This window comes from Herpailurus yagouaroundi, unplaced genomic scaffold (assembly GCF_014898765.1).
Source record: "Herpailurus yagouaroundi ecotype Mexico unplaced genomic scaffold, PumYag 160, whole genome shotgun sequence".
Taxonomy (NCBI): Eukaryota; Metazoa; Chordata; class Mammalia; order Carnivora; family Felidae; genus Herpailurus; species Herpailurus yagouaroundi.
Window position 1 is genome coordinate 43,306,604 of NW_024412401.1, and position 22,616 is coordinate 43,329,219.

The window sequence follows — 22,616 nt, forward strand, 5'->3', positions numbered from 1 at the left end:
ACACCTGGGTGGCTCGGTTGGTTAAGCGTCCGACTCTTGATCTCAGCTCAGGTCTTGATCTCAGAACCTTGGGCTCAAGCCCCATATCGGGCTCTGTGCTGGGTATGAAGCCCACTTTATTTTTTTTTTTTTTTTTAATTTTTTTTTTTAACATTTATTTATTTTTGGGACAGAGAGAGACAGAGCATGAACGGGGGAGGGGCAGAGAGAGAGAGGGAGACACAGAATCGGAAACAGGCTCCAGGCTCTGAGCCATCAGCCCAGAGCCTGACACGGGGCTCGAACTCACGGACCGCGAGATCGTGACCTGGCTGAAGTCGGACGCTTAACCGACTGCGCCACCCAGGCGCCCCGAAGCCCACTTTAAAATAACATAACATAAAGTCTTAGAAAATAACAATAGTAATAATAATGTATGTGCGCACATATATGCGTACGTATGCGTGTATATACGTGCATACACAGGTGGTCCCTGACTTACGAGGGTTCAGCTTACAGGTTTTGACTTCAGGACGGTGTGAAAGCAACAGGCACCCAGTAAGGACTGGGCTGCAGATGCTGAATTGTGATCTTTTCCCGAGCCGGGGACACGCGGTACGATCCTCCCTCCTGGCTCCGGGCAGAGACGGTGAGCGGTGGTTCCCAGCCAGCCCCATCATCACGAGGGGAAATAACTGATACAACCATTCTGGACCCACACAGACATTCTGATTCTCGCTTTCGGCAGGGCGTTGGGCATATAACACGAGGTACTCAACACCTCACTATAAAATGGGCTCTGCGCGAGGGGACAGGGCCCAACAGTGGGCTACTGTAGGTGTTCTGAGCACGCTTCAGCTGGGCTGGGCTAAGCGATGGTGTTGGGAGGTTGGGGTGTTATATGCGTTCTTGGCTTATGATACTTTTAACTCGTGATGAGTCTGCCGGGATGCGACCCCATCACAAATCGAGGAAGATCTGAATATACGCAGAGAGAGAAAACGACAGAGCGAACACGGCAAAACCGATGAGGCTGGGTAAAGAGTGTAAGAGAATTCTCGTTCTAGTCTCAAAAGAATTGCAAATGATTATTTTTTTACTTAAATGCAACAGCCCCTATTTAAGTGCCTAGCACATAGTGACTGTTTAGCAGAGGCTTTCTTTCATCCTTGCTCTAAACCACCTCTGACCCTTGAATAGATTTTTTTTAACCGATAAATGTTTGGGGTTTTTTTGTTTGCTTGTTTTGCCTGTTGTTGCCAACATTTAAAACTCAAGAGTTCTTACCCTCCTCCCCCTCGGAAAAAAAAAAAAAAAAAACCCGATTCCCATCTTCTCTTGAAAATCTGGAGCAGCCATGTGGCGGGCACTGGAGGGGTGTCCCTCCCCAGCCGGACCCCGGGTCTGGAGCAGTGAGGACCACCAACCGCTGGAAGCAGTCACCGGAAGGGACAGCAGCCAGTGTGGCTCCGCTGTCCCCTCATCAGAGCAGAGCTAGTACTGCCAAGAAGTCTTAGACCGATAAATGCTGTGTCTTAAGACTCACAAGCCCCTGCCCTACTTACCGTCGAGGAACAGCTTTTCCAGTTTCTCGAGTAGCTCCGCACACTGATTCAGCTGCTCCTGGAAGCCCTCGGCCACGTAGCGATCCACGTCGCTGGCCTGTAGCAACTCCTCAAATGCCTTAATCACGGTGTTCATATGTCGACGGTAAATGACACAGATGCCATGGCTGTCCTTAATCTGCTGTCTTTGAAGGGAGAGCTCCCTGGCTTGGGACTGAACTAATGAATCATATCTGATAAAAGGGGAGGGGAGAGAAAACGCTTGTACCATTTCAGAATTGCATTTTTGTGACCTTAACACTAATTGGAAAAATGACAGAGCACAATTTTTTAAAGCCTGCAGCTGTACAAGTATATATACTTCTAGAAAAATTGGAAGTGTGTAAGGTCACTCCTTCGATTTCAAAACAACCCACAAACGCTGGAACGAAGGTTCTCCTGCGCTATTTTCAACCTTATAAAGCCCCCAATTACAGTACAGACTGGCAAGAACTCAGGAGAACATTTAGTTTCCATAAACTCCTCAAAAATATTATTCTGAATTATAGAAACAAGTGCTCCAAGGGTCAGAGGACCCGCCACAAATTCCCATGAAGAAGAAAAAAGAAACTGTTGACACAGGAAAACAAAATCGGGACTCTCTCCTCTCCAAAGGTCAGGGGGTAATCATAATCCTAACTACCATTTACGGAGGGTCTATGATCGGCCGGTCACTGCGTTAGGTGTTTTTTATAAGTTAACTGTTCCTCCCAATCTTTCAACAAACGTATGAACCTCCTGGTCTACAGCGAGGAAACGGACTCTGAGATCGCAAAGTTAAATGGGGAAGGTTTCGGACTCAAACAGTCCGCCTTCAAAGCCCATGCTGCATCGCACGATACGACCTCTCCTGATGCCGGATCTGTCTTCCCCCGTGTGAGCCGACCAGTACTCCGAGGCACGGAGAAAAACCCAAGTTAAGCAAAGCGTGGCTCATACACGGCGTGGCCACAGTAACTCGGCCCCAGCGTGGCTCGGCAAAGACGCTGACCCTTCCGTTCAACGTGTCCCCCTTTTCCTGAAATGAGGGCAGTACGTGGGGCTGCTGCCCCTGCCTCCGGTGGTGAGCGTGCACGTACAGACCATGTGACATCAGCCTTGAAGGTGGGGCAGGCCTTGCGGGTGAGGAAGAACACGGGGGGCGGGGGGTGGGGGGTGTCGGGCAGGACACCGCGGGCGCGCGCACTGGCGACAGCTCTGAGCAACACCAGCCGTCTCCTCGGGCCATCTGCTCGGTCAGGGAGGCCTCTTTGAGGCTCCACTTCCTCATCCATATTTAGGAACACCACCTTTCTGGGCGATGTTGAGGATTAAATAAGAAAAGCGCCTATCCGGGCGTCTGACACTACTGTCTTTCAATAAAATGCAAGCTTCCTCCCAGCTTGCTGTTTGCGAAGGCTCGAAAAACTTCGTTCTGGCTCCTGACAATTTAGAATAATGTGTCTGTCTCAAATTAGTGACGAATGAAGGTCAACTTTGCAACTGATCACTTTTTTGTCACATCTCATAAAGCAAAACTGTACCCATCTATGCCCGTAAAACATGACGTAAGAATTCTTCTCTTTCAACACAGGCTTATTTCTCTAAGATGACCTTAAAGGGTAAAGATATGGGAAATATTTATATCCTTCCTACCCCGGCTAGGACATCAGTTTCAACCCCGCAGTAAAAGCCAATAACGGGGTCCAGGAGGAAACACTGCCATTCAGCAAACGTACCAGGACTCCCCAAGTGGCTGGCATAATACCTTCACCCCGTTCCCAGCCTGAGGAGGGCAAAATCTGTTCTGCCAATTCCGGAAGACACAACACAAGAATTGTACGGCCACCACTCCCTGTGGCCTCGCGTTCACCTCTCCATCGGGCTCACCTGCCCTAAACCCACCATCGAGCCTTGCCCGGCACACAACCCACAACCACAACCCACCGAGCAGCTTCCCCCCCCCCGCTCACGGGCTCCGACCTAGAGGCAACGTGTGCAGGTTGCCACCGTGGAAGAAGCAGAGGTGGGATGTACCTGGAGGGGGAGAAATCTCTGAACCTATTCTGCAGGTTACGGATTTCACTGAAAAGCTCCATGTTCAAGTTCTGCTCCTTCTGCAGCTGACACTCCCGATCCACCAGCTGCCGTCTGAGGCCCTCCAGCAGCCCACCGTCGGTCACCTCTGGAGCCAGCTGATGAAGGATCTTCATGTGTTTCACATACCGAACCTGCTGCGAACTTGAAAAGGTCATTTCTTCTTCGTCGGTACTACCCTTGGGCTTGTTCAAGGCATCCTGGGCCACTTCTTCTGTCCCACACAAAACTGTGATAATGGCCTCACTGCACTGGGAGTGCTTTTGAAGCTGAAATAAGAAATTCCGGTAGCCCTCGAGCTCAGTTTCCAAGTCACAGATTTTCTGTTTTAAGTTTTCTGCATCACCCGAGGTGTCAACGTTCTCTGACTGGTGGGTCCCAATCACTCGGACTTTAGTGGGAAGCTGACTCAAGTAAGTAGCTACTGAGGTCGGGCCCGGAAAATCTTCAGAAGGATTCTCATTGCACGTTGGCAAGACGGCAAGGCCATCGGGCTGGTAAATTTCAGAGTCTGCAAATCAGACACGTGTATATCAGTACCTCCTTTGCTGAAAGCCACCCCCCCTGGCCCTGTGCGGCCACAGCCTAACAAGCATCTCTGACCCTAGTCCTTCCTCTTACCCTCTTCCTCAGAGTAACTACTCTGAAAAGTGAGCTTGGCCGTGATAACCACCAACACCCACCTAAAATCCATCGATGACCCCACTATCCTGAGGATCAAACCCAAACGCCCTCTTACAGCATCTGAGACCCTCCACGATCTGGTTCTGGGCAGGCTTCCCAGGAATATCCCCTCACGCCACCTATGGAGATGCCCTACTAAATTAACCAGAATTCCCTGCACACACCAGGCTACTTTGGGCCCCCATGCTTTTGCACGTGCTGTTCCCTCTGCCTGGAATATGCCTGGTCCCCTACACCTACTCAACAAACTCCTACTCATCCTCCAACATCCAGATCTAATGCTCCTTCTGCAAGCCCATCTTCAAACTGTGCGCAACAGTCCCTCCTTTCTGTGCTTCCACAGCCCCTTACGCGTCTTGCCCGGGACAAACATTCCACGTGCAGGGTGCTGCCAGAGAAACTACATCGGCTTTGCTTATTTATCTACCTAGCAACTGTTTATTTGGATTCCTCTCTCCCTCCTTCCTAGGAGGGGCTGGCCTTTCACCTTCACGTTCCCAGTGCCTGGTACAGTCCTTAGCCCAGACCAGAAGTCAGTGCAGGCCTGAGAGATACCGGGGAGTGCGTGAAGTACCATTAAGAGCAGTAATTCTAAAACCCATCCCTGACGGGAGTCTTCTTTTCATTTCCACGTCTAACAGTTTCCAGGAGGTGCCACGATGTCCCCCGCAGTGAGCCGTTTCACTGATGCACGACCCTGCCGGGAAATACTTCCTGACAGCTAGTTTAAATCCCCAGACGTGCGGCCGAACTTGTCTAAGCGCTGGGGCGGTGCTGAGAAAGAATGCGGAGCTCTGAAACCAAAGAGCAGGGGGCTCACACCCAGCTTTGCCACCTGCTGACTCCGTCGCCTTAGGCAAGTAATCTAACGTCTCAGAACCTCAGTTTCCCCAAAAAGATGCCTAGGGTGCCTGTTATGAGGCTTCAAGCTCAGGCCCGAGTCCAGAGCTCCTGTCCTTAATCACATACCACACCACCCCATGTGCGGGGAAGCCTCAGCTCGATAGAAGGGTTGCTGAATACTTAGGAGGCAGCAGAATACAGGAGAAAAACCCATCTTCAAAATCCAACAGATCTGGTTTCCCACTCTGGCTGTGCCACTTACTAGCTGTGGGACCTTAGGCAAGTTCCTTAACCTCTCTGAGCCTCAGTCGCTTCACGCGCTGCATGGAAAGAACATCGCTTACTGTGAAGGGTTGTGTTTGCTGTGTTCTTAGGATCACACGGCACAACAGCTCTGCAAAAAGCATCTGGCTCGCAGTGGTGAAGGAACCCAGCTAATGCTGATAGTCTTTGCTTCCCTGAAACTGTCTGAAGATGGAAGGGGATGCTGATGGCAGGAGGCAGGAGGCCTGCGAGCCGGGGCTGAGGACCAGGGGAAGCGCTGCCTAAGCAGCCGTGCGGGTTGGACGGCAGGGCCTGGGGGAGCTCTCAGGAGGAAAAGCGCACCAGAATCCTCGGCAGACTGTATATTCCAATTTCTGGGTTCCGCAACTGTTCCTCGTGGCTGTAAGCCCCTTCTTATCTCTCTGTTCACGACGCAAATACCATAAAATAACTCTTTTTATTTTAGAAAGCAGCTGCTCCATGACCTAAAGGAAGCATTCCCCGCACAGCATTTCTACTGCACAAAATGTGTGACAGTCGCCAGTCCCCGCGCTCTCTCACGTGCAGGCATGTCCTTCTGCAATCCAGGGCCTGGCCCGGGGCCTGGGGCAGACAAGGGACTCAGTAAGTAACCGCCAGCTGAATGAGTGTAAGAGACAGAGACAGAGCGAGACATCTCAGCAGGCCTTTTCCCCAGTAGATCACCTTCCAAGTCAAGGAAGTATCTCTGCCATAACAACCTCATGACAGTGGAATCTCATGGCAAGAAGCAATGTTCACTCAGAGGAATAATGATCAGTTCTGATGATTTTCACTAAGTAATCATGAGGCAGAGACAAACGTAAGACCCACACAAACGTCCTGCCGTGGTGCAGACCGCGGCCGGCTCTGACGTTTAGGGGCACGTGCATCTCAGGATGGCGGGGACGGTGTGCCCGCTCGCACAACACTTACCCTCCACTGGAGGCTTTGACCCTACGGCACGACCAGTCTCACACCCACACACTCGGCATTCGTAACTTCGACTCTAGAAGCGCCCCCAATCCACAGCACCTGGTGTTCAGCAGCAGCGAGGAGGCGGTGGCCCAGTGCCAAGGCCGGTATCAGGCACGTCTCGCGGCCCAGCATGGGCTCTGCAGTGTGGCTTTGCCACTCGCGGCCCAGCAGCCCTCGATGAAGGGCCAAAGGCAGATATTTCATCAGAAATCACTGTACTGCGGGTGTGGGACAGGGAGGATCACAAGCTGTAGTATGTGGTGTGAGCCTGAAGGCTCTAGAAAATTCTAGGAGCACATTCAAAAAGGCCTCGGGACACGTAACTATGCCAGGACCTGGCCTACCGCCGAGCGCCAAGCACCTCGCCTGTGATAGCCATTTAGTCTTCGCGACAGTCCAGCGAGGTGTCACCAGTGTCCCCATTTTACAGAAGAGGAACTCGAGGTTTAGTTAGAGAGGTAAGAACCTGCCCCAGGGTCAGGGCGAGTAAGCAGCACAGCCCCTCCTTCAAAGCCTGGCCACCTGCCTCCAACTCTGAACGCCGCCTCCTGATGTGTCTACCCCTCCCACGCCTGGAGTCTCCCGTAGCAGGGGTGCACGAGCGGGGAGGGACAATCCTCAACCCTCAGTGTGAAGGCCAATAACATCTGTGGAATCAGACCAAAACCTGGGAGGCCAACAGGAGTGTCTAAATAACTGAGGGATTCAGGAAGGCCTTCCCTGGAAAATGACATCTAAGCCGAGACCTAAAAGACAGGGGCCTCGGCTAGGCCTCAAGTGAAGGGGGGAAATTCAGGCAGGGGCAACAGCACGTGCAAAGTTCTAGAAGCACATTCAGAAAAAGGAAAGAAGGTCACCAATGATGGGGATTTGGGAGGGAAACGGAAACTGCCAGTTCGACACGAAGCCTTTAGTAACCAACTGGCTGTGAACAAGAACTCAAAAGATGTCTCCAGGACCACTTATTTGTGTTGGAGGAAATACTGCAGCTCTGGAACCTTCTACAATTCAGCTAAGAGTACTTTACTGCCTGGTAGAGTGGCTTTCTCCTCAAAGCCCACAACCTTCAGAAGCATGTGACCAGGTATTCAGTGCACTGACTGGAGGCCTCGGGGAAGCGGACATCGTAACTCAGTACTTCCCCAGAGACGGTGTTCTCATAGCCGCCCCATGACAAATTTAGGATTCCTGAAGAGAATTATTTCTTACGGAGTGAATTAGGTCCAGATGAAAGGTGACTCCTTTTTTTTTAACAAAGGCAGAGGGGGGTGGATGTAAGGGAAAAAGAAAAAATGTAAGCATTTATTCATTCTGGATGAATGGGAACGTGAATATTCTTCTATCACCCTTTGTGATTCTCTGTATGCTTAGAATACTTTAGACTGCCAAGAAGAAACAGATGTGACTTGCCCGGGACCTCACTCATGTCTCTGTACCTTTCCCACCGGCCTGCCTGACAAACCCCACAAACCAGGAGTCAGCTCGGGCTCACCTCTTACCCCCCTCCTGGGCAGCCGGAGGCCGGTGGGGCACACCTAACCTAACCCAGCCAGCACCACACGGAGACCTGCCTGCCTGCTGGGCTGTGAGGTCCCTGAGAGCACGCACCATGCCCGCCAGGACCCAGTCCACGGCCTGGGAGGAGAGCGTCCCAGACAGACTGGTAAGCTCGGACACACAGTCTACCAGACCTCCGCTCGTCTATCCGCTTACCAGCTGGGTGACCTGGATCGATTCTTTCTAAAAACCTCAGCTTCCTCACGTGTTAAGTGGGAATAATGATGATGTCCTAAGAAGCCTGTTGCAGGGCCCAGTGACAATTTTTTCTATACAAGACCCCAAGGAGTGCCTGGCACACGGAAGCTGTTCGACACACACAGAGGCTGAATTCCGACCGGTCTCGTGGCTGGTGTGCTGATAACTGTCCCCTTCCTTGTCTCTCCAGACACAGGCCATGGTTCTAATTCCTTTCTGCTCTCCTGGGCTGTCCTGGTAGGCTGCTCCCACAAGGGGCTGGGCTCCAGGCGTTCGTGAAGAGAAGGAAAGATAAATAAAACCGTGGACTTGAAACTTAGCCAAGCAACTGAGAAGAACACAAAGATACAACGGGGAAAATAAAAACACTGGGGAGGCAAAATGCAATTTATAAGATAAAATTAATCTATCGAGCTGCCATAACAGGACATAAAAAGCATAAATATACTGCAGCTTGTCTGAAATGGTTTAAGTCTAGGCTCTCAAAAAACTATGAGTGAGAAAATGAATTCTATAGACTCATGCCCACTTTTCCCCTGGAAGAGAGAGGCCTCGGGGGTCTCCTGGGAAACCGCGAGAGCAGCACCTGGTTGAGGCGCCCTGGTGTCTCAGCAAGAAACAAAAACACTGGTAAGTGCATACGGCAAGCTCCGGGCAAAGTGCCAGGGCCTCTGCTGGGCTGAGTCACCTTTGCCGTGCAAATCTTTCCTCCCTGAGGCGCCCCCCGCTTCTGCCCCACACTGATGTGTTTAATTCTCTGCCCCCTTCCCACTGGACAGGGAGTTCTCAGAAGCCACTGAGACTGTCTCATTCCTCTGTCTCTCTGTCTCTGTCTCTCTCCTACACCCAGTGCACGAGGCTGGCACACAGCAGGTGCTCAGGGAATATCCACTGAATGCATGAATGATGTCTGGATGGATGGATGGATGGATGGGAGGAAACAAAGTGGGAAAGGAGGGGGGAAGGAAAGAGCAGTATGCCAAAGCCCCAACTATCTTGAAACCTCCACTAAGGTGAACCCGAGAACTTAAACATAAATGGAAAACACCATACGCTACAGATCATCAGAAAATCCATACGCGAGGTATCAGACACGAGGCTTTATGACGCAGTAAAGGGCACAGGCTTCAAAATCAGGCAGGCTGGTGCAAATCTACCGCCGGAAGTCAGTGGCAGTATGACTGCAGCCAAGTCACTTTATCTCTGAAACTGTGGCCTCAACGACAGACAAACGGGGATGATGACTATTCCTGCCTCAAGGACTGTGAAGAAGAAACAATTAATCTTGCATTTAAAAAAAAAATTTTTTTAACGTTTATTTATTTTTGAGACAGAGAGAGACAGAGCATGAATGGGGGAGGGTCAGAGAGAGAGGGAGACACAGAATCCGAAACAGGCTCCAGGCTCTGAGCCGTCAGCACAGAGCCCGACGCGGGGCTCGAACTCACGGACCGTGAGATCGTGACCTGAGCTGAAGCCGGTGCTCAACCAACTGAGCCACCCAGGCGCCCCTAATCTTGCATTTAAAGTGGGCAGTGAGGCCAAATAAACAACAGGCGCTTCTCTCATCACTGACACAGGAAGCCCAAGACCCCCAGTCATGGCCCAGCCCTGAACCACCCTGGCAATCCCCTAACCGGATGCAGTCTCCCACCCCAGAAAGCAAACTCCTCGATGGCAAAATCCCGAATAACCTCAATCTCCTCCCTGAACATGCACCTTGCCCCTCGCTCTAAGGACCTGGATGGCGCCCCGACACTGCCTCTCCCGCAGCGCCCCCAGGACTGGACGTTTCCTTCCCACATACCTCTGTTATCACAGACCTGGAAGGGCCTGGGTGCCTTCACTCTTCGCGGACCCTTCCGGATCATGATCTCTCCCCTAAACACTCCAGCTCTGCGGCTCACGCTCCCAGGCCGTAGTCGTGACTACCCACCTTGCCGCAGTCCCCACCGTCCCGATCCACCGAATCCCTTGAGACTCCCTGACAACGCGGCTCCTGACTGCCCTGCCTGTCCACACCGCCTTACGGTAAAAATCCCTCACAGCCGTCTCTTCTTGCCGTCTCGGTTCCTCTCCTCCACTGGCTCTCTGGAACCTGTGGCAGGCAGGCCCGGCCACGCCAGGGACGCAGCTCCCTTCAAGGTCACCGGTGATGGCTTCCTGTTCCTTAATCCGAGGCCGATCCGCCATTCTTGCCTTACTTATTGACAATATTTGACACAGTGAGCCTGTTCTTCACTCTGCTTCTGGATGGCACCCTTTCGTGGCTCCCTCCCTGCCTCTCTGGCTGCTCCTTCTCCGTCCCGGCTCCACCCGCTACAGTCCAGTCTCAGTTCCAGGGTCTGCTCACCAGGCCTCCAAGCCTCAGAGCTCCAAAGACCAGCAACAGGTTGGCATTTGCTAAGTTCAAAGCCCCAGCCCAGATCCAGCCCCTCGACTCCAGACTCCTGCATCTCCGAGTGCCAACCTGGCATCTCCACGGGGATGGTCAACAGGCATCTCAAGTCAGACCAAAACCAGACACCCAGTGACCGCCTCCGCCTGCCTCTCCTGCGGCCTTCCCCACCATCATTTGATGGCTCACGTTACAAGTGATCCTTTAAAGCACAGGTCGGCCCACTTCTCTCAAAGGGCCAAATACAGAATATTTTAGCCTCTGCGAGCCACACGGCCTCCATCACAACCACTCAACTCTGCTATCGAGCGCAAAAGCAGTCACAGACAGGATGTGGAGGAATGTTCCTGTGTTCCGGTAAAACTTAAAGGCAGGCAGCGAGCACGGAATGGCCCAGAGGCCGCAGTTTGCCAGTCCGGCTATAAAGCTGCAGTCGGGTCATGTGACTCTGCCGCTCCAAACCCTCCAGCAGTTTCCCGTCTTAACTGGGCGAAAGACAAAGCCCTAGAACGACCTCCTAGGGCCTCCCTGACCTCTTTCCCTCTTCCTCTTTCTCACTCCACTCCAGCCACATAACTGGCCTTCTTACTCAACCAACTGCCCAAATTCAAAGCAACGTCAGGGCCTGTGCCCTTGCTCCTTCTGCCAAAAACGCACTTTCCAAGCTGACTGACGATTCCACTCATTTCCTCCCATTTTCCACTCAAATGTCCCCTCATCAGGGAGGCTCATTCCATGTGTGGTAGCAAACTCTACCCCATTCCACGTTACCCATGCCCTTGACCCTGCTTTCTCTCTCTCCCCACAGCACCTGCCATCTCACATACAGCTTGTCCACTTATCGGCTTATTGTCTTCCTCCCCACAACAGGAAGGGAAGCTGTCCACACACTTAGGTCACCTGTTTTGTTCACGATCTCCCCAGGGCCCACAACGGTGCCGGGCACACAGGAGGATGTAACCACTGCTTTTTGAATAGATAAATCAAAGACTGCTTGGTATTGGGTGTTGCTATCATTTGCTTGCAGCAGAAGTTCAAAATCAGGAGTGCACGTGTGCTTTTGTGGACTCACGAACCCTCTGAAAATGAGGTACGACACTTACCTGTGTGCTCACCTACACTGCTCTCTGGTAACGGCTGGCAGCTTTCTTCAGACTCTCGAAGGGGTGGTGGCCCCAAACCACTGTCACTGTTCCAGCCGAGGGGACGCTATCTCACACGCTCCCTCCGAGTCTATGCAGTCTAACCTGGACACATTTTAACCCAGGGGCCCTCCATTTTGGGGGCTCCCACGAGTGCAGAAACAGCAGATTCAAAGTGGGTGGGGAGGCAGGCCACTTCCAGAGGAAGACGTAAGGTCAACAGGGCTGGGAATTAGCCCTCAGGAACCCAAAGTGATGTAGCCTGGACATTCTAGAAAACCCCACCACGAGGACTCTCGCTTACACACGTGACTTACCCATATGCCTGAGGCTTCCACAGACAAAGCCAGAAAAAAAAAAACAAAAAAAAAACCCAGACTGAAATCATCCCACAGCCGGGGTACCCACAGACCACCCCAAGTGAAGGCAGCGGTGACCTCACAAGACCCACGAGCGCTTACAAGTCCCCTTCACGCGGACTCCAGAATAAATGAAAACAATAGATTCATTTCCCTTATTGTGTTCCTTTGATTGTGTGTTTGTCAAGAGTCAAGATTAATCACTGTAATTCATAAAATTTATACTCAAGCTTACCGCAGTTCTACACAACAAGGCTGACATTTCAAGCAGCTCTATCGGGTCGTTTGTCTCGCGCACGGAGAACACATTTCTCCCGGTGCTTACCTTTCAGGAGCGTTTTGTCTGGCGCTGGCCTCCCCTCCGTCATCGCTTCAGCCAGAATTAACTTTTGCCGAAGTTGCCTGTTGCGGACTTTAAGCTCCTTCAGCTCCCCCTGCAGCTCCAGGACCTGGCCCTGCAGCTGGGTCACCAGCTCCTGGGTGGCGGGGAGGCGGTACACATTTCCTAATGACCGGGACGCTTTTATCAGGATGGGCAAGCGGGACTTCTTGGCATCCTGAAGAGACACACGAAAAGGACAATGAATATACGTCCTCTGGTCACGCAGGCAACACGTCCTCAGGCCGACCTCGTACAACAGGATTCAAGCCGGCCGTCCACACTTCTGGTTCCTACAGTGGCATCTAAGTTTATCTCCCGGTCTGCAGAATTCGTGTCTTGGCAGGTTCTTCGTCTGACTGGCCGCCACCAAGCTTTTCCTCGTCGACACCCGCTTGGCCCTGGCCCACCGTCTCCGGACACGGCAGATGCTCAATACACGGCAGTCCTGTCCTCAACACGATCTTCTGAGGAGCACCTTCTTGCTCCTTCTCTATTTCCTCCCCCCGCCCCACCCCTCGGTCTAAGCCAACCTGCCTCCCGCCCCTGCGAGGCCACCAGAACCACCTCCCACCGAAGTTCTCCCTGGCTACCGAGTCACTGACCCCGCGGCTACCGCCCGGGCGGGCTCAGATCTCCCCACCTGCCTGGGGCAGGCACCTTCGTCTCCACTGGCCAGCCCAGCCCTCAGCCCCCGCTCGCGCCACCCGAGCCCCTGCCCCAAAGCCACCCCGCCTCAACACTCTCGGTGAATCACGCTACCATTCCCTCACCGTGCGTCCCAAACCTGCGAGTCCTTATCAGACTGCCCTTTACGCTCATCACCCACGCGCCCCACTCGCCGGGCTCCACGGATCCCTGCCCCCGAGTCGTCTCTGAGGTCTTTCGGCTCTCCTCGCCCCCCACCAGCCCCAAGACGCTGCTGGTGCTCACCTAGCCACGGCAACCACCTCCTGAGCGCCCTCCCCCATCCAGCCCTGGCCTTTCGAGTCCACTCTCCCCACTGCGGCAGGCAAGGCAAACCTACCATTCCTGGCCTCTGCTTAAAACTGTTGTAATGCTTCCCTGCTCCCTTATGACAAACGTCAAAATCCTCACCACAGCCTCCACGCAGAGTCACTGCCCCTCTCCTGCTTCCCTACGCCCACACACTCACCTTCTATCAGTTCCTCAGTGTCTGTGTTCTTTCCAGCCCAGGGCCTTGGCCAACACCGCCTCCTGTGTCTACAACACTCTTTCTTGCCGACCCCCACCCCTCGCGTAATCCCAATACAACATTAGGACTCAGCGCGCAGGTGCCTTCCTCGGGAGAATGGGCCTTGACTTCCAAGACCAGGTCAGGTCTCTCTGTTAAGGACGCTCACCGCCCCCTACACTGGTACCATTATAACTAAATGCCTGTGCAGTTACTCGTCTGTCTTCTGCCCTGGCCTACAAGCTCCAGCGCTCAGAAACTCCACATTTCTTGGTCATGCTCTACCCACAGCCTTCACCACAAGAACATGGTAGGTACTCAACTATTTGTGGAACTAACATACAAAAAATAATTTAAGAGGCCAAATGGGGGTGCCTTTTGAGTGTGGAGAATTTTAAATATATCCAAAAGCTGGGGAAAGGGACCAAATCTAGAATATACGGACAACTCTTACAATTCAGTGACAAAAAACACAAATAACTCAATTAAAAGATGGGCAAAGGATCTGGCAGACATTTCTCAAAAGGAGATGGAGTTATGGCCAAAAACACATGAAAAGATGTTCAATATCATTAATCACCGGGGAAATGTAAATCAAATCACTGTGAAATATTGCCACTCCCAACCCATCAGGACAGCTTATAATCAAAATAATAACAAGTGTTGGCAAGGACGTGGAAACACTGGAACTTATCATGTTTCTGGTGAAAATGTAAACTAGGAGCAGCCGCTTTAGAAAACAGTTTGGTGGCTTCTCAAAAGGTTAAACAGAGGGCCGCCGGAGGGCCCAGCTGGTTAAGCGTCCAACTTCAGCTCAGGTCATGATCTCACAGTTTGTGGGTTCGAGCCCCACGTCGGGCTCTGTGCTGACAGCTCGGAGCCTGGAGCCTGCTTCGGATTCCGTGTCTCCCTCTCTCTCTGCCCCTCCCCTAGGCTCACTCTGTCTCTCTCTCAAAAATAAATAGGTATTTTTTAAAAAATTAAAAAAAAAAAAAAAAAAAAGGTTAAACACAGAGTTACTACCTGACCCAGCAATTTCACTCCTAGGTATTCACCCAGGAGAAATGAAAAGACACGTCCACACAAAAACCTGTAGTACGTGAACGTTCGCAGCGACGTTATTCATAATACCTGAAAAGTGGAAACAGGTCAAATGACCATCAACTGACGAATGCATAAATTAAATGTGCTACATCCATACAAGGGGCTATCGTCTGGCAATAAAAAGAAATGAAGTACTGACAGAGACTACAGCACGGATGCACCTTGAAAACATTACGCTGAGTGGAAGCAGTCGCCAAACATCACACACCGTATGAGTGCATTCATATGAATATCCAGAATAGGCAAACATAGAAAGACAGAAAGCAGATTAGCGGTTGCCGACAGCTAGGGCAGACAGGGGGAAATGGCAAGTGACCACTAATGGGTCAGGGTTTCTTTTCTGGATAATGAACATGTTCTAAAACTTATTACGGTAATGGTTCCACAACTTTCTGTACGTACAAAAAGAAAACAAAACAAACCAGTGCAACTGCATACTTTAAGCGGATAAACTGTATAATATGTGGATTATACCTCAATGAAGCTATTATTCTTTTTAATTTTTTTAAGCGGAAGAGAAGGAACCTGAGAGGAAAACAGGAAATACTTGGGACCCTGGGAATGATGAAATCAGCAAGGTCTCCCAAGAAGGAAAAGGGAGGCAGGAGCCCTGCTTGCACGTTCTAGGAGGTACGATGCTTTCGAGCACGTTCTCCCACAGCCCTCAGGCAAACTGCACTCCCAGAGCTCGCAGGATAACAGAAATCACCAGGCCTATTTTCCAGACCAAGAACCGAGATGTCAAACAACCCGTCCGAGGCCATACGACGAGAAGGTTAGAGATGTGGGCCTCGCAACGGCTCTGCAGCCTCTGCTGCTCAGTTAAGGAAAGTGAGACACTCTCTGTCCTGAAATTCGAGGGAAGAGAACAGGTTCGAGGACAAGAACAGTCTGAGGTGGTGAAGGGGACCAGCTGGGAGGAAGTGCATGCCTCATCAGAGAGGACTGGAAAATAACAGTCAATTGCTTGGTCCTCAGTCTCCACCAATCTTTATTCTTAGATCCAAATCTGTGTGTCATATGGCAGGAGAAAAGATATCTGCAAGTACACAAATGCCAAAGCCAATTTCAGGCTGGAAGACTGCCGTCAGTCAACCTAACGCGGGTTCTAAAATAACACCGCACAAAATGCTACCTTATGGACGCTGAGCAGAGTCCCACCTACCACCTTATTAAAGATGTCATGACGGGACTCCTCACTTGGCGGTAGAAGCGGGCCAGGAAGGCTCACACACCGGGCTCGACCTGCATACACACGGCCACATACGAGGCACTAGCCGGCGCTCGCCACGCACTTCCTCAAGTCGCCACTGCGCCAGCCTCAGGTTCCAGGTCACACCCGTCCCATCCGAGCCACTGAGAAAGGTGAGCGGTCAGGCCTGAAGCAATCCCAGGTACGTCTGGAATGGTGACAAGAGGGTTCCTCCCTTCCTGGGAAAGGTTTGTGTAGAATATCCCTGTCTGCCTCTGAAGCTGGCCTCCGGCCTCCGGCCCTACTCTTCCTCCTAGCAGCCGACTCGCTCTGGACCATTTTCTGAGCCTTTCTGGGCTTGTATTTTTCATGTGTAAAATGTAGGGAATACCTACCTACCTCATCTGCTTCCTGAGAAGATTAAATGTGATGATCTAGCACAAACAATCCTGGCACAAACAGAAGACGCTAAAAAATAAACACAGTTGCCTTCCTTTTGAAGACACGAGCAAGAAGGAGAACTCCAAACTAAAAAATAAATAAGTAAATAAATAGTTTTTAAATATATTCAGGGATATTAATAAGTTCATTCGATTTTGCAATTTTCCTACACAAAGGAGGCTATCCCCCGCATAAACTGGGAGGAAAAAAAAACACCTAGCTTTCCTAATACACAGGTACAAACTAACAGGGCTGGGGGCAGATGAGAGTGTTTCTATCCCAGCCAAATTGCACAAATTTGCATCTGGAGTACCGTTAATATAATGGCAGTGTCTTTTTTTTTTTTTTTTTTTTTTTTGTCTTTACTGATATCTTTAGAAAACCCTTTTCTAGAAATTACAGTTTTGGTGCATAATTTAAAACAATCAAAAGCAATTTTGCTAATGATATATCTAACTCCCTTTGGTATGCACAAAAGCAGTAATTTAGTGGTCAGAAAATAAACTTAATTCTCCATTCTGATGCTATGAAGCAGTGTGTACAGCTGATTTCTCAGATACAAAACACCCATCAGAAACAAGAACACCAACAGCCATCGCTGGAGCTCTATTAGAAACATGACCTACTTCTCCACCAGAACACTCACATCCCCCTGCTGCGGGGACCAACCAACCCCAACCCCTCGGCCCAGGAGGATTCAGTAAAAGGTCCAATCGAACACTGCCAAGAGAGCCTGGCTTTTAATAATCTGGCATCTGTGATGGTATTTGAGGAGAAGCATAGAGACAGCATCTTGACCGAAGCAAAATGCACTCACCCAACAAAACCGGACCCTACCACTTTGGGCCAGCAGGAGCTGGGGGCCAGCCTGGGAAAGGGCATGGCTGTCCCAGCTCCACCCTTTAACTGCTGGCTACCTGCGAGCATTCAAAATCTGGCTTCCTCAGCTCTGACAGGTGTTGTAAGGATACGAGAATGTAGACAAAGCTCACAGAAAAGTACCTCTCCACCAGAAAGTCTGCGTAGGAGAAAACCTAGGTTCTCGGCCCGACTCAAGTCATCACAATTTCGCTGCAACCTACAAAAGTAAGAGTCCACCTGGAGGTGGAAGTCATACAATTTCTGGCACATTCCCCACGATGGAATTCTACAAAGCCATTACCAGGAAAGATGTTCCTGGTACACGGCATGAAAGAAAAAGCTACACAAACAGATACATAAATATGACTCTATAAGGAAACTGCATAAATGTCACGCTATAGAGATAAATAAGACTGGGCTGGGGGGAAGGTTAAGACAAAACACACACCTCAAGGTAGAGGCCAGACTAAGTACAGGTAGAGGGAGATACTGGATTTTATATAAATCAAGTGGGATCAGAGGTGAGTTTTGAAGTCTTACCTCTGTATAAAAGAAGAAATTAATAAATAATATACAAACAAGCTTACTTTGTGGGTCCCACCGGGGAAGGCAAGGGGGGTGACGTGCCTCCCTGACATTGTGCACAAGTTCTCCGGCTGACCCTCCGTGTGGAGCACGGCATCCGGCGGCTTCTCTTCCCAAGCCTCTCTCTTGCCCTCCTGCTGGAATCCGAGCGTGTCACCCTCCACGGTCACTGTCTGCACGGAGGCATCTTTCAGTTCCGGCTTGGATGCTTCACCTGCCATTTCTAGCCGGGCCGTCCGAGGCGACTTCAGTTCATCGTGGGATTTGGACAACGAGTTGGGTCGGGTGAAATGTCCGAGTTCACCTCTCAGCTGTACAACCATTTGCCTGAGTGACGTCTCAGTTTTACCGTCAAGGTGTTCTGCAGAAACTCCCTGCTCTGCCAAGCATATTCGTTCCAGAAGTAGTTCACGCAGCACTTTCAGAAGGTCAGGCCTGTTTTTCCAAAAGGGAAGGAAATAGAAGAACTCAGTTTTCTTGTGCCCTACCCAGTATCCCAAGTTTTCCCAGCTGGCCTAAAGCCTGCTTAAACTAAGCACACTGACCGCCCGACAAGTGCCGGGACCCACACCGAAGATTTTATCCCAGGTCACCTCATGTGACCACACAAGGGGGGTACTACCTTGTCTATTTCATGGACAAGGGGAGGAGAATTGATTTAACACAAGTATATACAGGTGAGGGGCCACGTGGCTCTAAGGATGCAGGCTGGGCCTAGAAAGGAGCAAACAGGGTCATCAAGTGTTGTTGACAAGTGAAAGGTCCGCCCGCCCCCAGCTCCATTCCTACATCCAGGGGCAAATACGGCTGCGGTGGATCCAGCCAACCTCGTGGACCCATCAGTGAGCAGGCCCATCATGGTACACAGTCAGTGCTCAGGAAATAGGTGCTGAATGAAGGGATGCTGTGAACCACTCATAATAGGAAGAGCAGTGGCTTTGAAATCACACGAAAATGGCTTCAAGTTCTAACTCAGCGACTCTTTGGAAGGTCAGGCTCCCCCGCCACAGGACAGCGATGAGGATTCAACGAGAGGGTGTATAGGTAGCAGGTCCTTTCGTGCCCCTGGCCACATGCCCCAGGCTCCCGTGGACCCCAGCTCAGTCCGCGTGGATGCCGTGTGGACGGCACCTGGAGACACAGACAGTCCCGCCTCAAGCACTCCTGGCCTTTCTCTGCTGCACTGGAGCTTTTCCAGGGCTCCCTGATCCCCCGGCAGGGCAGTGGGAAGTGAGAACCAGTTTACATGTGGAGGGGAACCCTCAAGCAGCAGGGGAAGAGAGCTACTGGGGAAACGTCCCCATCTTCCAATGTCTGGAGAGACAACGCTGCGGCCGCCCATGGCACCAACCAGATCACTCAGGAACCCTTACTGGCTTTGCCTCTATTCCTACCTTACTCACTCTGCTCCCTGGAGTCATATCCCCAAGAAGCCACTTGTACCCGAATCCTTACTTCAGGCTCTGTTGTCCCAGGAACTCAAACAAAGCCAGCATGTAAAAGGCTGCAGAGCAGTTCAAGAAGAATCCCTGTGGGTGTTTCTTGTGCTAGGCCCTGGGACAGGCACTGAGGGTGCAAAACTGCCTGCAAGGCCTTAGCCTGGGTTGGAGACAAGGTATGTCAACAAATCATTGCTCCACGGGGTAAAAAAAGCAAACATGGGCCCTGCACAACTTTTAATGGGTTACGGAGCCACGATCCCAGGGTGTCCAGGGCAAAGGGAAATGGGACATTCTAGGCCAGGCAAACAAGGGGAACACAGATGAGACATGCTGGAGGGTAAGGGGGTGAGGCTGAAAGCCAGGAGGGGGGAACTGAGGCGTGACAGCAAAGGCGAGCCACTGCAAGGCTCTGTGGCAGAGTGCCCAGTCACTCGTGTGCTTTGCAGGGGTGATTCTAGCTGCCGTGGAAAGAATGAACGGAGAGACTTCTGTCAAGGGGGAGGAGTGAGTACATTCGGGAAACCCACCCACCCTGCTCAAAACACACTTAAGTGACAGCAAAAAATACCTAACAAAAACATATTATAAGGTGCACTATAGGCCTCAAAGACAAGGTACAATTTATCCAAAGGTCAGAAACTGAGGAGGAGAACCACACATGGTGGAGAAAACCATGGAGATTTCAGGAGCCAGAGGGCCAAGCAGAGGTGACTGCAGCGCCCCACAGGGGGAAGACGAAGCACGGGGGACGGAACTGGCGGTCTTACACGGGCAAACCAAGCACAGTCCAGACAGACAGGCCACAACCCAAAAGATCACAGTTCACACTCAAGAAAATAATATCAATAAAGCAACCTGAAGATTTTAAAATAACTATGTATAGGGGCGCCTGGGTGGCTCAGCCGGTTAACCATCTGACGTCGGCTCAGGTCATGATCTCACAGCTAATGAGTTCAAGCCCCGTGTGGGGCTCTGTGCTGACAGCTCGGAGCCTGGAGCCTGCTTCGGATTCTGTGTCTCCCTCTCTCTCTGCCCCTCCCCGCTCAAGCACTCCCTCTCTCTCAAAAAATGGATAAACATTAAAAAAAATTTTAAATAAGTATGTGTAAGTCATCTAAAACATAAAGGAGAAAAAGCTACTCATTTAAGGTGAAAAAGCGACTCATTTAAGAAAGAAGAAACCAGGAGACTGAGGCAGAAAAAGAAGAAAAAAGGGAACAGAGCGGGCAAGGAAAGGAGAGGCCAGTGGGAGAGCTGTTGTTAACTTCCAGGAAAGGGTTACCAGGAGGAGAGGTCGGGGCAATCGGTAGTGGTAGTGACAGGGGACGGAAGAGGCCCTCATCCGTGTTGCGCCCTCTCTCTTCTCTCTGCAATCCCTCCAGCCTCTACACACGGCTCCCTGGCCGTCCCCCTCGCGGTGTCCCTGCCGCCACTCCGGCATGAGCCCTGGGCTCACCTTCCCCGCTGAGCCCTCTACCGGCAGGGGGAGGCCCTACTGCTGTCTGGATTCCCATCGTCTAGCTCTGGGGCAGAGGCGATTCCATTCAAATCACACAGCCACAGCACGACGAAGCAGGGTAAAAAAATCAAACAGCTTACAAAACAAAATTAAAATGTATGGTGCGTTTTTCACTCCTGATATGGAATCATCTAGACGACACAACCCATCTTAAAATTTAGTAAATCCAGACTTTAAAAATATTTCTGGTACTTTAAGCACGTTAAACTAAATTTTCCTTTCCTCTCCTTCCCTTAATAGAGATTAAAAATAATGACAATCGCTATTCAGCTAGCCAAAGGAGGCCTGTTACTCACCACAAACAACACACAGTGAAGCCCAGGGAAAAGACTTTACAAATGGGTAGTAAGAGGTGGCGAAAGAGGCCATTACAATATACTAAAGTGGGGTTGCTGTTAAATAAAACATTTCAAGTGTTACTTTGCCAGGAATCTGAGCAACGGATTCATTAAGCCATCGCTGTGATCAGGACCTTTCTAATGGTTCAGTCGAGGGTCTCGCCAGGGGCCCAAACATTGTTGATACACCCTTCCTGAGAATCTCTGCCACAGAGAAAAGGTGTAAAGGGAGACGAACGGACGTTTGTGAAGCGCTTAAGTGTGTCAGATCCTTTAAATACACTGACTACATTCATCGTTTTTTAAGTTCATTGACTTGAGAGAGAGCGGGAGCAGGCAAAGGGCAGAGAGAGGGAGGGAGACGGAGAATTCCAAGTGGGCGGCAGGCTCTGAGCTAGCAGCTTGGAGCCCGACGTGGGGCTCGATCCCCAAAACCGCGAGATCACGACCTGAGCCGGCATCGAAACGCTTAACCGACTGAGCCCCCCAGGTGCCCCACACTGACTACATTTAGTCGTCACCGTGAGACGAGGAGGTGAGGCAATGCTAACCCCATGTTACACATGAAGAAACGGGCTCGTAAAGATTCAGCATCCCTTAGCAAAGGGGGCAGAAAAAAGACCAGAAGAACCCGGATCTTTCGGACTCCAAAGAATCACTACCGTGTTTCTAATTTGCTAATTTTTTGATCATCTGCACTCACTGAAATATTTTATGGAGCACCTCCCACCTGCCATGTAAGGCAGCAGGCGCACATGGTAAAAGGAATCGAGGGGCTCACATTTCATTAAGAAGACAGACAGACATTCAGACATACGTCAATAACTAAATAAGACCAGGTAGAGCAATGATAAGTACTATGAACTGAGGGAGGGAAGCGAAGGAGGGAGAAGGTCCTGAGACCGTGTGTAGAAGCAAGGTTTCCCGTTCGTGGTCAGCAACAGAGCTGATGTCTGGCCAAGACCCCACCAGTCACACATACACCTAGGAAAAAGGCCCTCCGGCTAGAGGGAACGGCCACTGCAAAGGCCTTGAGGTGAGAACCAGCCAGGATGCCTGAGGAGCAGAGAGGAGGTCTACGTGGCCGGAGCTCGGTGAGCAAGACGGGGAGGTGATAAGGACAGAGAAGTAGGCGGGAGCCAGGTCAGGAAGCTCTGATCTTACTGTAAGGGCAACGGAAATCCACTGGAGGGTCTCAAGCATGGAACGGAATGATCACTGTGGCACGGGGTGCCTGGATGGCTCAGTCGGTTAAGCGTCCACGTCTTGACTTCAGCTTAGGTCATGCATGATCTGACGCTTGGGGAGTTCGAGCCCTGTATCAGGCTCTACACTGACAGCGTGGAGTCTGCTTGGGATTCTCTCTCTCCCTCTCTCTCTCTGCCCCTCCCCCGCTTGCTTGCTGTCTCTTTCTTAAATTAAATTAAATTAAATTAAATTAAATTAAATTAAATTAAATT

The 22,616-nt window shown here is 51.0% G+C and overlaps 1 protein-coding gene across 5 annotated transcripts in view; it reads right to left on the reverse strand.

The window, feature by feature from the left end:
- The window catches only part of CDK5RAP2 (CDK5 regulatory subunit associated protein 2), a 173,550-nt gene that overhangs the window by 44,456 nt on the left and 106,478 nt on the right, over positions 1-22,616 (reverse strand). For 4 of the 5 annotated variants that reach the window (XM_040482125.1, XM_040482124.1, XM_040482126.1 and 1 more), the window contains 4 exons: positions 17,860-18,292; positions 12,426-12,657; positions 3,600-4,170; positions 1,545-1,777 (listed from right to left, as the gene is read on the reverse strand). In XM_040482125.1, coding sequence (XP_040338059.1) covers positions 1,545-1,777; positions 3,600-4,170; positions 12,426-12,657; positions 17,860-18,292 — 1,469 coding nt within the window. The remainder of the gene's footprint in view (positions 1-1,544; positions 1,778-3,599; positions 4,171-12,425; positions 12,658-17,859; positions 18,293-22,616) is intronic. The other variant, XM_040482128.1, reaches the window with a different exon arrangement.